Source organism: Etheostoma spectabile, chromosome 4, assembly GCF_008692095.1.
Source record: "Etheostoma spectabile isolate EspeVRDwgs_2016 chromosome 4, UIUC_Espe_1.0, whole genome shotgun sequence".
NCBI classification, from domain to species: Eukaryota; Metazoa; Chordata; class Actinopteri; order Perciformes; family Percidae; genus Etheostoma; species Etheostoma spectabile.
The window spans coordinates 12,253,204-12,268,575 of NC_045736.1; the positions used below are offsets into that span (position 1 = coordinate 12,253,204).

The window sequence follows — 15,372 nt, forward strand, 5'->3', positions numbered from 1 at the left end:
ACTACCCAAAATAACATGGTTGATTCCACACGACGCCCTTTTGCAAGTACAAATCTCTACTTTCGTTAAATTTGGTCTTGTTCAATTCTATAGCATTTGAAAAAAAAATGTAAGTGGTTTTGAAATAGTATCGAGCAAAAGTTGTCATATTCGAGTCTGTGACTATCCATCAACATCCATTCCTTTAATTTTAATCTAAATAATTCTGAATTTCTGCTTTTCTAACTCAAACATTAGGTATAATTTCCTATATATTAGGTTTACTGACCACAAATTCCAAAACTAACTGTAAAACTAAAGTTAATAAGTTAGTGTTATCAATAAAAGTGACAAACATTGAAAAAAAGGGTCAAAAGTTTAGAAAAAAGAGACAACAACGTATGAAAAAGTTAAAAACGTCGATAAAAGGCGTCAACAAAAGTGTTGATTTTCAATTTTGACGGGAAGACAACACGAGGGTTAAAGCCTTCAAGTTTAAACATCATCACTTAAACCCCTCTCTACACACTCTAATCCGAGCTCTTTGAAGCAGACCTAACTTATTAATGTCTGTGCTCATCCCAAGTTGTTTGTTAACTAACTGCCACAGTCACACACTCCTTACAGCCCTTCACCTAACAACATTAGTCTTACATTTACACTACTGCGTTCTCATTTTCATGCGGCGAGACAAAAACAGTCTCTGTCTCCACTAGCACAACTAATCTCCGTTTACGTCTTACAACGCGTATCATGTGACCACTCGCATACACTGAGCACGCACGTTCCGGTGTAAACAGGAAGCGGATTGTCTGACGTCATGTATAAGTTCAAAATACCGAAAATAAGACGAAAAAAGTAAGACCAGTTTGGACTGATGACGAGGTGGAACTGTCACTGAAAGGTGTTTAAACCTACCTAACCGATATGACTGTTTCCAAACTTCTCTGTTTCTGCCTGTCTAGACTACAACGAAGAGTTTTCGAACCAAAACAGGGGGCAGCAGACTTTCTAAATTTCTCCGTTTTAGGGGCTCTGAGTGGGAACGTAGTAGTGGGAACGCGATGGGTAAACGTAACAAAAGATCTTTGTTCATTAACCAAAATGTAGTAGTGTAAATGCAGTCCACATTTTTTAACAAGAAAGCTTTTACTGATGCATTACTTTCATTTGTATGCACAGCACATTCTTGCTTGTAAACTGGAATCTATGTCCATCGCCTCCAATCTCACAAATGACCGATAAACCCATTTCTATTTAAATCCCAGATAAATTCAGTAGTTTTCTTATTCATAGGTGTGACAACAGAAACAGTAACGCCAAGATCTACACCTACAGAAAAAGGTACACAAATATATAGAGAGATAATAACCAATACATATCCAATCTTGTTCACTCTACCTCCCTCTTTACAAGGAATCCAGGATAAAATATATTGACCACATTGATTATTTTTCACAGAAACGTCCCCTTCTACAGACTCATCTGCCACACCCACAGCTCACAGTACTAGATCTGTCACAACCAGTGCAACACCTACTGCCTCACCTTCAGTACGAGGTACAGAAAAATGTTGATCGGCATGTAATTACATTAATAACCTTTTAGGCCCAGTGCTTCAGGCAGCATGAATGGATTATGCGCACGCTGCATGCATCTTAGAAATGACTTCTCTGCTTGACGAATGACTTTTATCCTACCCAAGCTTGAGAAGAACTAAGACTCTCTCTGATCGCTCTGTTCAAAGGTGGCAGAGACAATGTGACAGCTGAGAGCACAACCACGGTAACATCAATGACATCATCTTTATTTCGAGGTATTGAACAGTTTTAACATAGACATTGTGTTGCTGTTTCAGTTAAATTAACTGTGGAGGAAGGAGAGAGTTTTTGTCATCTTTGTGGGATGGAGGCAATATAGCAAAATTTAGTTTAAGGCAACTTAACTGGATCTGTAAGTCAAACACAAGATTTAGTACTTTGAAACTACACAAAACCATTTATGAGGAGAATGAACGTCAGCTGGAACTTACATGTGCTCGTAGCTCACTGAATAATTATTCGTTCCACTTTTAGACATTTCCTGGAACACTTAAACTAACACATTTAACATAATGAATATTTGACATTTTGGCTGTTATGCATGATTATTCCCTTCCTGGCAGAGACTTGGATGATCTGAAGTGTAAAAACAACAATCCGCCATTTAACTGGAAAGTTATGTTCCAGGCTATTGCTTGGCTTTGAGCAGTTGCCAGGCAACCGGCAAAGAGACTGGGATTTTGTCAGACAAGCTGATTCCACCTGTTTCCAGTCTTTATGCCAAGCTAAGCTAACCGACTGTTATATAACAGCCACAGCTTCCTATTTAACAAACAGACACATATGAGAGTGAGGTCAATGTTCTCATTTGACTCTCCACCAGAAAGAAAAAATAACTTTTTCCTGACCTTTTTAAAGGTGCCCTGCCACACGTATTTCGTTACTTTGTGGTAATGTCTGAAGTTCGACCATGGACTCTGTAACTTGGTTACAGCCATTCTAGTGTGGTATAGAAAGCCTGCACGAAGACTCAGCTCCATTTGTGCCAGTTCTCTTTAATATTCAATGAGCTGAGCCGTTTGACTCTGATTGGCTGACAGCTAGCCAATGAGAGCCTGGCTATCAGCATCCTTTACCCAGCACAACTGGGTGAGCTCATGAATAGTAATGAGCTCAGGCAACATGACATCAGACTGACCAGCTGTTATAATTGGCCTGATTCCTCTGCTTATTTCTTCTCAGTGGCTAGAGCTGACAGAGGAAGTAGCAGTTCATTTTCACATTCACCACATAACACACACACATATGGATCTAACAGATTTAAAAAAAATGCAAGTCAAAACGGTTTTGTGTGGCAGGGAAACCTTTGTGTCTTTAAAGCTTTAGTGCGTAACTTTTTTATATTAATGATTGTCTGATACATTCAAGCCATTGCCAAATCGTTGCTACAAACCTGTGTGTAGCACCAACAGTTTTGTTGTCATTACTTAGATTCCTCACGGGGGCGACCAAAACTACGCACTATAGCTTTAAATCGGTAAATGAGATGCTCAGTTTGTAACAAACCTTGAATATGTTGATATGTTTTCGGAGCCTGAGTGAGCCATGTTGTCCTTGCCAGATATGTAGTCAATACTAATGATACGGTTTTATACTTGCAGACAAGAAAAAAGATGCTGTAGATACTAACAAGGACACTGGTGAGTTAACAAGCCCCGGTGATATAAAGATGTTACCATGGGTCATTATTTATGCTCTGCATTTAACTTTGCATGTGTCTTTCAGGATATATGCCTGTGGTAGTCAGTGTGATATGCGTTACAGTAGGTAAAGTACAACTTTTTTCTTTGAAATTCAAACCTCAACAACATTTTGCAGTTGAAGTACAATATTTAATTAATTTTTTTTTTTACAGTTGCGTGTATAATTGCATTCTTTTTACACAAGTTTCTTCTGAAGAGAAAAGGGTGAGCTCCAGTATTTTACTCCTAACGCTTTAATGCATGACCCACACTTGATTTGCTTCTCATCCTCTTTGCACTTTTTGCTCTTTTCATCTTTTGAGGTAAACATATGATTTGTTCTCTCAGAATGTAACTGCACAGCAGTGTGCAGGTCAATATTAGCACATACTTCATAAATGAAGTAATATGCAGTAACTTTCAGGAAGCAGCAGGTTCAGATTGTTCACTGCTTTTTAGTTTTTTTGAACTGTTTGAGGAAATCTAGCTGTCTGTGTTTCCAGACCGGTGCTGAGGAATGAGGGAAGTCACCAGGAAATCCTTTAATAAAACCGCCTGTGATGTAAAAATCAGCTTCAGGAAGAAACATTCCCTCCAGTCCGGAGTGGATCAGAATTTCTTTAATAATCAAATATCAATAAAATGTACAGTACAGGAAGCAAGCGGACATATTTTGTCATTCATGTGACACATATTGTTGGCAATTCATGTGACAAATCTTTTTTTATCCTTAGACAAAAGCACTTAAAAGCTTTCAACTGTGAAACAACACTTAATATTCATCTTGTGAAATCCAGATAAACCAGACAGCTCAGACTCAGCTTGAGAAACGTTTGTCGAATATGAATCTCTCGTATAATCGTATGCATGCTCGAATATTCCACTAAGCCAATGTTAAAGCTTATTTTACAAAAAAATTTAATCACTATGCTCTCAAAGTTGCAATGACTAACACTAATATTTGATAATACTAATTAAGTATGCCTTAAAACACTATTTGGTTAACTACTAAAGTTTTAACAACAATAACATAACTCAGCAATTCTGACACACATTCCCTATTTGATGACACCATAGCTCATATGACACCAGAGAAGACCTGAAGCCGGAGTTATTACAGTTCCAAAATCTTTAGATTGCCTGCGTGACCAAGGTACCTGTCCATTTCTGTGTGTTTTAAGATACCATAAAACAAAATGCCTCCGCAAACATATATGGAAAAATTGTTTATTATCGCGTAACTTCTCAGAAAGTAAGCTAACATGCAGTTTTTAAGTGGGAGCATGAATTATATATATATATAAAGTAAAGCCAAAAAAGCATGAATGTTGTGCTGTTTTTCCTTTCTTTGCACCACTGTTTTAGTGAAGCTCAAACTAAACTGTTTTTCTTTTTATTTCTCGTCAACACTAGCTCTGCAAGTGGAACCGTGCACATCTATTAAAGAGCGTCTTTGAGGAGGGGCGTGCCAGAAAACGATGTGCGGAAGAAAGAAACCTCACTTTAATGTTATTGCACTTCAATTGGCAGATGATCGAATCTGTAAATGTAGGATAATTTAAATCAAGTACTTTTTATAATAATTTTTTTATTGCCACATTATTTTAACAATTGTAAATATGCCATGCTATAGTATTGCTATTTAGTACATTATTTTTGTTATACACTGGAATAAACTCTTACTCTTACATTGCCTCGAGTTATGAGCAAAATGTGTATTATTGTTTTGTTGTTGCAAAAACTCAAGGCCATACGTTAAAGTGTTATTAATGTGCTGCTTTGTTAGGACGGACTCATGAAAAGGTAATTCAAGAGCCATACAATAGGGTTTTATTCAGTCTGCGGACTGAAATGGCGACTGATAAAGATACAATCAGCTGCATTCTTCACCCCCTGACTTTCTTTTTGTCATTGTCTATTCTTCTGGGGCTCTTTTCTCGAGCTGTGCAAAATAATCGGCAACCTTCTTTCATGAGAAAAGAACCTAGTGTCAATGTATCCTGTAGCACTAATTACCACATTACTTCCCATATTATGTGTAATATGTTTTTGACTCTGTGTTACTGAATGGGCTTGCTAATGGAGCGTGTGTGCACCATTCATTTAATATGTGCAGGAGGCTGATGTTGTTAATGCAGACATTGCTGAAAAAGATATTTTATATGAAAGTATAACTATCAGATCTAAAAGAAAATGTCAATTGTGTGTATATTATTATACGTACATATTATTTAAAAGGGGAAAAGCTTCTATAAAATAAAACAAAATGCACATGTTGAAGCTTTGTTCACTTACAAAGTAGTGTGCCAGAAAAGAGAAAAGTCAATGGTTGCATTCACAGTCATGGCAGCAGTACAGAGAAAAGTCCCATGGTGAAATGTGGTTAAACTGTTCCATTGTACCCGTGTCTGTTGTATAGTGCCAGGGGGGTAAGGTGTGCCTTTTTAGGATCAGTAGAGAAGATTTCTCCTGTCTGCTTAAAAATAACTAAATCATTTTGGGTCAGATTTCACTGTTCACTTAAGTGTATATATTTGAGCTTTAGCTGGATTGAAAAGGTTGTTCATAAACAGGATATCATCGTAGTTACTCATCTTAGTTATGTTGACAATCATAAGAGGAGGGGTTTGCTGGTTTCCCCAGAGAAATCTCGACAACAGTGGTGTTCTTTGTAGAAGTCAACCATCCATTATCAACCATCCTCCAATACTCCAAAACAGCTTTTATGGTATTGCTCACTGTTTTTAAGTTGAAGCCATTTGTCTGTGGACTACAAAGGATTCTTTTGATTTAAAAGATAGGGCCGGTGATATTCTCTTTTTTAATCTTGTCAACGAATCGGGATAGAAGCTTTTCTCCTTTTAATATTGCAACCATAGCAATGATGTACAAGTAAATACAAATCCCATTAAAAAAAAAAAAAAATAGCCTCAGGAATAACAAGCTTTACCGGTCCTCTTCTAGCTTCAGCAGTCTTTTGTCAGATGTGCTTCACCACAGGATGCAAAGAGACAAAAAAAAGGGAGAGCAGGAAATAGACTAAGTGTCCTCCCTGACTCATCAAGTTTTCCACTTAGTTATATCATAAGCATTGATTTCTCCTCCTCTTTCAAACCCTGTTTTTCCACTGAACAAGTACAGTACGGTACCGCACCCATCCTGCCTCATACTGTATCGTCACTGCCAGAAAACCTTGTAAGAAAAACATGTATCTCCCAAACATGTGATTGTCACAGAGACCCAGACTCAGAAGTTGATGAATGACAAAGGGATTTATTGTAAGGGGACAAAGGGGAATGGAGGTGGTTTGGGCGAGGAGGCAGAGGTTAGGTATGAGGAGCTATGGCTGAAGATGCATTCACATGACAACAGCAAGATGTCAATCAGCACCTGCTGTTTTTTTCCCATTGGGCTTCCATACGTGCCTATCCGGTTTGTGAAGCACGGGAACATGGTGATGACATGCCCATGTGTATCTCATTACAGGAATTCACTTTGTACTTATTTATGTGTAATATAACAAATCTTCAAGGATGATGAAGACATTGATGTTCCTCTTTGAGACACTTTATCTAAAACGTGACAATTTCTTATGCTGTACAGTATAGTGCAACGTAACGTGGTTTTAAATGGATAGAGGAGATTTTCCTACATGCATTTAGAAACAAGTGTGGCCCTTCATATGAAGCATGTATTAGTTACATGGGTTAATGTGTTTATTAATTTCATTGGATGTGCATGTTTTAGGTTGTTATTCACAGATTTATAAAGAATTGTAACCCCTCCCATAAGGCAGTTCACTCATAAATACACACATTAAATTCACAAAATGTATAAAATGAAAATAAGCTTCTTGGAGCATGAAAATACTTTATTCTGACATAAGCTGATGCAAATTACTGGGTAAGGATACAGATGCGTGAAGGCCAGATGACGCTTGAGGGGAGCTGGAAGCTAATCATGTAAACAATGAACAGTGAAGCAGAGCTCAGGCCTTACTCATTAAAACATACAAGTAACACAACAACACAACAAAATAACACCACACAAACCTTCCATGAGACCACACAGCATCTTATCTAATGCTTGACGTTTCTCTTATTAGATGTGTCTCTATCTTCTCTGTTGGTGATTGCCAGTGTGTTACTAGTTTTCAGTCTGTGCGTGTACCCCCCTCCCTATCAACTATAACACATACATCGACTGAAACATACAGCTATGGACTTTATACCTGTCATAAAAGCTGTAATGTAACAATCAGTCAAAAGATTTGCTTAAAAGGTGCTACAACCCCCTCCCCGGCCCTGATTTATCCTAAATCGCAGTACAGGCTGTAGGGTGCAAGAGGAACCAACTTTTTTTTTTAATTACCTGCTTCATGGAGTTCTACTGGAACATAGGGTCAGTTTCAACAAATATGAAAGAGTAAGTTTTATAAGCCTTACTTACTGCACCTTTAAATGTGCTCACGACTACATGTTAGTGTGTTTCAAAACACATATTGGCATTGTATACTGTACATATTTGTAGATTGGCCTAGTTTACTTGAATTTGACGTTGTTACCATGGATGGTAACGACGATAGTGAACGGCCTCCCAGGCATAGGCCCAGGGGCCCAAGGGGAAAAACCCCTTAACGATCACGAAGAGATGCTAAATGACCACAAAAATAAACAAAACGACTACAAACGACACAAAATGACTGCAAAGACATGCAAAACAACCAAAATAGATACTAGAAAGACACAAAATTATCAAAAACATACACATACAAACTACAAATGATCCAAAATGACTACAAACACACACAATAGATGCTAAAACTACCACAAAATGCCCAAGATTAGGTAAAAATGACTAAAGATAGATGTTAAACGAGACACATAATGACTATTAATAAACCAAAATGTAAAAGAAAAAAAACTAGATAGAACATAAATCTCCAAAAATAAATGCAAAACAACAAGAAAAGAGATGCAACATGACTACAAATAGATGCAAAACAAATACAGAAATGAATCATCACAAAAAGACACAATGTAAAAAGATTACCAGAAGAAGACTCTGGTTTTGGGTGTCTTGTTATATGTAGACAGGGTGGGGGGGGGGCCTCTTACATGTCTCTTCTCCGGGGCCAATTTTCTCATAATCCATCATTATTATGTTAAAAATCAATCATTCTGGGGTGACCTCAATCATTCAGTGTCTATCCACTGTCGCTGTTGAAAAAAAGGGAAAAAGCCTCAAATACTAAATATTTTAAAAAGAAATCATTCTTTTTTTTAAAGGAAGTTTTAAATCTATTATATCTTCTATTCTAGACTTTGAACTGCATTCACTTTTGAAGATGAGTCTTTATAGTGTGTAAGGGCCAAAGGAGGAGGAAATCTACCCATCAGCCTGGCATGAGACTGTGTTCCCTGGGTCCTGTTCCAGCTACATGATCAAGCATATGGGGGAGATCTCACCACAGAGGAAGTGATGCAATTTCACACATGTTGTAAACAGGAATTACAACTCTCACACACACACTCAGGTCAACACATTTTTCTGTGGCTTGCAGAGTGAACCTGGCCACCTGACTGGAGTAAACACTGAGGCAAACATTGCTTTGTTTATGATTCATGTAGCTTTAGTGAATCACTTACATAGTGACGTGAGTGTGGTGGGAGCGGTTATGACGCTACAGACTTTTCTTGTGGTGGGAAAAAAAAAGAAGAATGACAAAGAATAAAAACACTTCTTGGTAAAGCTCGTCTTTAAAGGCGTCCTCATAAGTAGGGCGGATGGACATCTTTAAAGTCAAGACAAACATGACACAAATAGTTCCCACTGAGACCTCAACATTAGCCCAGAAACAGATGTTAAGTGTAAATCCCCTGTCGATCAGTGTTAAAACTGTTTGTATTACGACAAGACAAAACACTGTTACTGCTGTCCCCATCTGGTATCTGGGAGCCACTGTTTTGTCCTTGTCTGGAGCACGGTGTGACACTGGGAAGAGAACGGGTCAGACTGACAACAGTGACGCTTTGTTGTGACTATAGAGATTTATCTCATTCTACATTGTATTACAAGAGTTAATCCAAAGCTTCTTGGTCAGTCATTTTTCTCTACTGATGCTGAGTACTGTAAAACTGATTCTACTTGCAAGTAAATTACCTTTAATCTAATTTCAGTGGGTCCTGTCTATTCTTGATAATGAAATTATTCTAACACTTTGCATCGAGGCAACGCAGACCGCAAGGACTGTGATTGGTCAACTCGTCCTGTGTGTTGATAGGAGGTGTTTCATTGGGGGCAAAAAACACCAAACACTGTTTTAAACAGCCTGCAGTGAGGAGTAGCAACATGCTAGTTCACTGACATAAGCTTTTGGATACGATGTCGGGGTCACCCGTTTGTAAAGTGTCAGTGTGATTTGAAATTAGCACTTCGCCAGCAAGCAGTACTTTGTGGGCAGTTGTGCTAAAGTTTGCTTGCTAACATAACGTAAACTGTCTCTCTCTTTCGTTCGGCATTGTTGGAAATGGCAGAGTTTTGTGAATGACCCTCCAGAACCACACACCCCCTAGCTTTATGGCGGGGAAATGCACCGCGATGCAAAAAAACACGTTCAACCCCGACGCAGACCCCCGAAAGGGTCACGAGGACGTAGCGGCGGCGTGGAGTTGACGCAGAAGCATAAAACCGCCTTAACACTGTCCATTATGTTGGCCCTTATGTCACACACCTTCTCCTGAAGCTTATGATGTAGACATATTGCTTGCAATGACCGCATTAACATTTAAAAAATGAACAGTGTTGAGTTGGCTGGTTCTGATTTGGAATGCCAAAACTATAAGTGTCAGTTTAAAGTTAGCCTGTGAAACTTCAGCTGAACAACAGCCATTTTAGATAGAAGGACAACAGAATAGGGACATAAAGGAGCTAGTACACTTCAACAGAACTGCTTGTTGGATGGTCTAACAGCGTCTGAAACCCTCTCCCCCCCACACTGGAAACCGACAATCAGATATTAACAGCCGCCGAGGTGCGTGGAGGTGAGAAAGGTTTTGAACTTCTCTCCCAAGCTGTCTTTTTTCCTAGCTATTTCTGTCACTCTTGCATGTAAAAATGTGTGCAAGATTGTGAATGTTTTCCAAGAGAGACCATATTGAAACAATTATGGCACCTCATATGACAGACAACTTTTTGCCTTGCTTTTAAATGTGGCCTTTTGGATCAATTACAAAAACCTTTAGCCTTTCGACATGGTTAGACAACATGCTTCACAATGTAGTTCTTTTCAAACACACCCCAACGTAACATCTGTCTAAAGTTAGCTAACATAAGAAACTGGTCATACCAGAGCAATTAAGCCTGCAGCAGCACAACCTCTCAGAGTATAGAGTAGAGCGAGGGCGCCTTATAATGCTTATGAATCAAACTTTTAATTTGTAAGAAAATTAAAATGCCATTGCTTCTTTTAAAAGCCACATAGTCTAGCTTTAAAGCTTCAATATTGATGCCTACTATGACCAATCTGTCATTTTAATTGTCAGTCCTCCTCCCATATCTGCCTGGTCAAGGGAAAAAATTCCGAATGTATGAAACCAAGGAAACCAAGGAAACCAATCACGATTACCACATCACAGCTGCTCATGTCACGTTTCATCAGGACACTCCTTATGACTCACCTTCCCTACAACGTCTTGTTTATAGTTAATATAGCAACAAACTCTGCTAAAAATATATCCTGAGCCATTTGCCAGATTGGTTTCTTGCAGACACCAGACACAGAAATAAGGTCATGGTGGGGCTGGAGGTTTCTACTCCCACCCCTTTCGAGGCTAGCCATTCCATATTTTAAGACTTTTTAATTTAGCTTGGACTTCACTCCACAACTCTTATCACTCTGTTTGAGAGGGTTATTAGGTTGGGGACAGAAAATGTCAGAGGTGGATTGAGAAGCTGTAAAGCTGGTGGTTCAACAGTGTCAAATGATGGTAAAAGTGATGGCAGATCTGTAATTCGACAGTAGAGCAGCATGATGCTCAAAGTGTCAACAGAAATAGGATTTGGCTGGTACAGCGACTTCTAATTTTGTTTGTTATTTACACATTCAGTTTATGTTCAAATTCATACTGGGACACTGAGAAGTGTTTCTCATATTTGAACTAGCCTTATTGATAGAAATGGGGTGGACAAAATAAAAGATATGTATATTATTAGTTATGTATATTTGTTTTAGCATAAGACAGCAGCTACAATTCAACAGCACAGCAAACTCCAAAATGACCATAGGCTACAGTTGAATTAACACCTCTCTAAAACAGAAGGGCATTTGGAGAGCAGAGACCTCCGTGCCCCATCTCACAATGCAATGCAGTATCAGGAACTAATTTTTCAGATTATTACCGCACAACACTAATGCAGCACAAACGTCCTGTCTTGCAATGCTCACAAAAAGTAAATGATTTGTGTACCGCCCAGTGATTCAAATCCACACCCAAGTCTACACAAATATGACTGATGCATACAAAACTGCTCCCCTCCCCCCATCTAGGACACTTAGATCACCTCTCATAGTTTCTACTGCCCAAGCATTCAGCACTCATCAAACATGTGAAAACAACAGTATAGTTGACAAGTGTGGCCAAAGGGACCTGACTGACTTGGCAAACACTAACTGGAGAGTGTTTTGCAACTCAGGCCACCCATGACTCCCACACAGACATGGATTCAATTGATTTGTCTCCTCCGTTCTGGACTGACTCAAACATCAACCGCGTCACCACCCTCAAACGGATTACCTCTTTCCCCAATCAGAAGCCATGAATGAACAGTGAGGTCACACTTCTGCTGCAGACACAAGACTTGTGCTGAGCCCTGTCTTTTACCCCTTCTTCACCTAGCACACCTGTGCATGGCTCTAACACTATTGTCAAGGTTCGCAGACAACACTACGGTGATTGGTCTCATCAGCAACAATGATAGGACGGCCTACAGGGAGGAGATCCAGCACCTAATATATTGGTTCACTGACAGCAACCAATGAGACCAAAGAGCTCATTGTGGACTTCAGGAAGTCTAAAGCTAGCACAGACACACACACATTCTCATCAACGGGACAGAGGTGGAGCATGTCACCAGTTTCTTGGTGTCCACTTCTTTGAGGACCTCTCTTGGACCCTCAACACCTCTACCCTGGTCAAGTAGACTCACCAGTGTCTCTTCTTTGAGACTCAAGGAGGTCCACCTGTCTCCTCAGATCCTGGTGGCTGCACCATCGAGAGCATCCTCACTAACTTTGTCACAGTTAGGTATGGCAACTGCTCTGCCTACGACCGGAAAGCACTGCAGAGGGTGGTGGAAACTGCCCAATGCATCGTTGGTTCCTCACTCCCCTCCATCGAGGCCATTCAGGACAAGCGATGCGTCATCATCAGACTGTTCTCACCCCAACCCCAGAGTGTTCACACCCCTCCCCTCTGAGAGGCGTCTCAGGTCTCTCCAACACCCCAACCAGTAGGTTCAGAGGAAGCTTCTTTCCTGCAGCTGTCCCCCTACTGAACTCTAGCTCTAGATCCCGGTGACAACCAACCAACTAAGGTGGTCATTTTTTATCCCCTTCACATTTTTTAAAACCAAATTTGTTAAAAATGTTCTGAAACTACAACACAGAAAACACAGAGACATGGAATATGGTTTGAATGAGCAGAAATCTTGCTGAAACATATCTGAGCCATTAAAGTCCAGGGCTTTAGGAACTCATTCAAATGCATTCATTTAGCATTGATGTGAACAGGTGCCACATCTACATTGAAAGACGCTACTTCCACAAACAGGAGAGACAAAAGAAAAGTTAAAAAAGTAAATCATGCCTACGTATGAATTGAAAATGTCTTGGGTAAGAACCCCCCGAGTGTGAATTAATGAATGTTTTTTTTTTCTGTCAAACTGCAGTTAACCTTTACCGTGTAGGTTAAAGACAAGCATGAATTAAATCATCACATGCTATAATTACATTTAAAGTGCAAAAACTCAAAGTAATTGCCTCTGGTCTGGGCTTGGAGAGGTGACAGGCTATGATTAGAAATGAATTAATAACAACCTACAGTTGTTAATGTCAAACTTAAAACTCCCTTAAAGTCTCCCTTAAAACCGGACAGAGATGACACGGTGGTGACAATGAAGTGATGCAAAAGCATACTGAAATTGAACATTAATCATATCAAACACAAAATACAATTGTTACATTTTTATTAAAATAAAAATAAAAAACATGATCAGTGTCATTTTCATTGAAACCAATTTTGCTTTATTAATGGAAATACAGTATGGAGCTATCCACTGGTAACAGATGATAATACCAAGCTAATTTTACTGGGAATTAAACAGCTTGTTATGGAACTAGCACTCAGCAAGACCGTAAAGCCCTAAAGAGAGTAGTGAGATCAGCTGGACCTACCACTAGGAGTGCCCTGCCCAACCTAAAGGAAACATACATCAAGAGAGTAAAGTCCAGAGTCAAGAAAATCCCCAGAGATCCCAGTCACCCCAACAACTGACTTTTATCTGCCCTACGCTCTGATAGGTTGGTATTTATGCATGAAAGTGTTCGAATAACTATTCTCAGGGAGCATTTAGGGCAGAGTAAGCGTGAAGTGGACACTACGTTGCAGGAATAGATCAAAATGTGTCAAACTAGTAGACGTGTCTCACTAATAAGGAGTCGTTTCGAAGGTAACCCTGTGACTAAATCTGCAAATGATCTGAAATCTTTAGACTTGTCATCTTTAAAGTCTCCATCATCGTTTCCTGATCTCAACCCTTGTATCAGAAACGTTATCGCTGCCTGAGGGCCAACACAGAGAGAGAGAAGTTTTTATCCCCAAGCTATCCGGAGACTGAATGAGGACTGTAGCAGGAGCACAAGCATGTTGGAAATACCTCATGCATTTTACACATTTCTTCTCCTTCTCTTCTTTTTCTTTTATTTCCTTATTATTTACACATTGCACAGCCATGGAGACAGTGGACAAATCATTTCACTACATATACTCTGTATAATTCTATGTGACTAATACGTAAATTTGATTTGCTATTGACATGTTAATTTCACAAAACAAATGTTTCATCTAAATATAAACAAAAAGAAGGTGTGCCTTGACAGCTCTACAATGGCCGGATACACAGCCTCTGAACTACTGAAGCATTTAACTAGATATTCTCTCTGTTTATCATCTGTCCCTGGAGGAAATGAACAAGACAAGATAACTGCAGCTGGAAGTTGCACACAGTACGGCTGAGTGACGGCAACATGATTAAAGAAATCTGAAAAAGAGCAAACAGACTAACAAAAAGCAACTCTATGGAACCTGATCAGGGTTCTCCAATAACACCTTCACTGCTTGAATGATTCTACAAAAAAAGCCTTGGATGATAGCATGGACGGCAGCTCAATGCTGCCATCTTCTGGTACTTTAAGGGAATTCATCATGGATCTGCTGAAGCAAAAGCTTTGTTGATAGTCCCTTCACATTGTAACCGATTTCAAATGGTGCTAGACATGATGGAAACTCTGAACACCAGATGAAAACGGTCAGCCTTGGTGAAAGGAGTGGCCAGCTGGTCAGAAGACTGGACTTCCAACGTCACTGGAGAGAGTAAGCTGTACAGAGGACTGGTCCACAGAACCCAACTGATTGATATGACATATTACATCTGGAATAGTTTGGTGTTGATGTTGATGCAAACAATGCCACCAAACTGCAATCCTTAACTTTCTTCCAACATACTGAATGAAGTCGTCACTGACGTCATTCCTGATGTCTGTTCCCGCTCAAGAACACCGATTTCAAATGGTGCTAGACAGGATTTTATACTCTAAGACACCATCTGAAACCAGTTCCCTGGGGAGGATGCCTTTGAGAAAAGCCGCATTCGGAAGACGTGTCTATTTCTGCAATTAGAAAACAAAAAACATCATCACTTCTGAACATATGGTTTAATGGTTAAGACTAGAGCCAGACCGATATATCGGCGGGCCAATATTATTGGCTGATGTCAGTCATTTCCCAAATTATCAGTATCGGCATTTATAATGGATGATTTTTAAGAAAAAA

General features: G+C 39.4%; 1 protein-coding gene and 1 long non-coding RNA gene across 5 annotated transcripts in view; both read left to right on the forward strand.

Moving 5' to 3' along the window:
• im:7151449 (complement decay-accelerating factor) overlaps positions 1-9,133 on the forward strand; it is a 13,631-nt gene extending 4,498 nt beyond the window's left edge. The window contains exons 6-13 of one of the 4 annotated variants that reach the window (XM_032512685.1): positions 1,276-1,323; positions 1,441-1,539; positions 1,727-1,795; positions 3,182-3,220; positions 3,306-3,347; positions 3,436-3,487; positions 4,340-4,415; positions 4,676-4,959. In XM_032512685.1, coding sequence (XP_032368576.1) covers positions 1,276-1,323; positions 1,441-1,539; positions 1,727-1,795; positions 3,182-3,220; positions 3,306-3,347; positions 3,436-3,487; positions 4,340-4,397 — 407 coding nt within the window. In that variant the 3' untranslated portion in view covers positions 4,398-4,415; positions 4,676-4,959. Of the gene's footprint in view, positions 1-1,275; positions 1,324-1,440; positions 1,540-1,726; positions 1,796-3,181; positions 3,221-3,305; positions 3,348-3,435; positions 3,488-4,339; positions 4,416-4,675; positions 4,960-9,069 lie in introns of those variants that run through there. The other 3 variants (XM_032512686.1, XM_032512687.1, XM_032512688.1) reach the window with 3 other exon arrangements.
• A 475-nt stretch (positions 9,134-9,608) lies between these two features.
• Positions 9,609-15,372, forward strand: part of LOC116687365 (uncharacterized) — a 13,107-nt gene continuing 7,343 nt past the window's right edge. The window contains exons 1-2 of the long non-coding RNA XR_004331523.1: positions 9,609-9,761; positions 14,929-14,933. This is a non-coding gene — a long non-coding RNA (uncharacterized LOC116687365). The remainder of the gene's footprint in view (positions 9,762-14,928; positions 14,934-15,372) is intronic.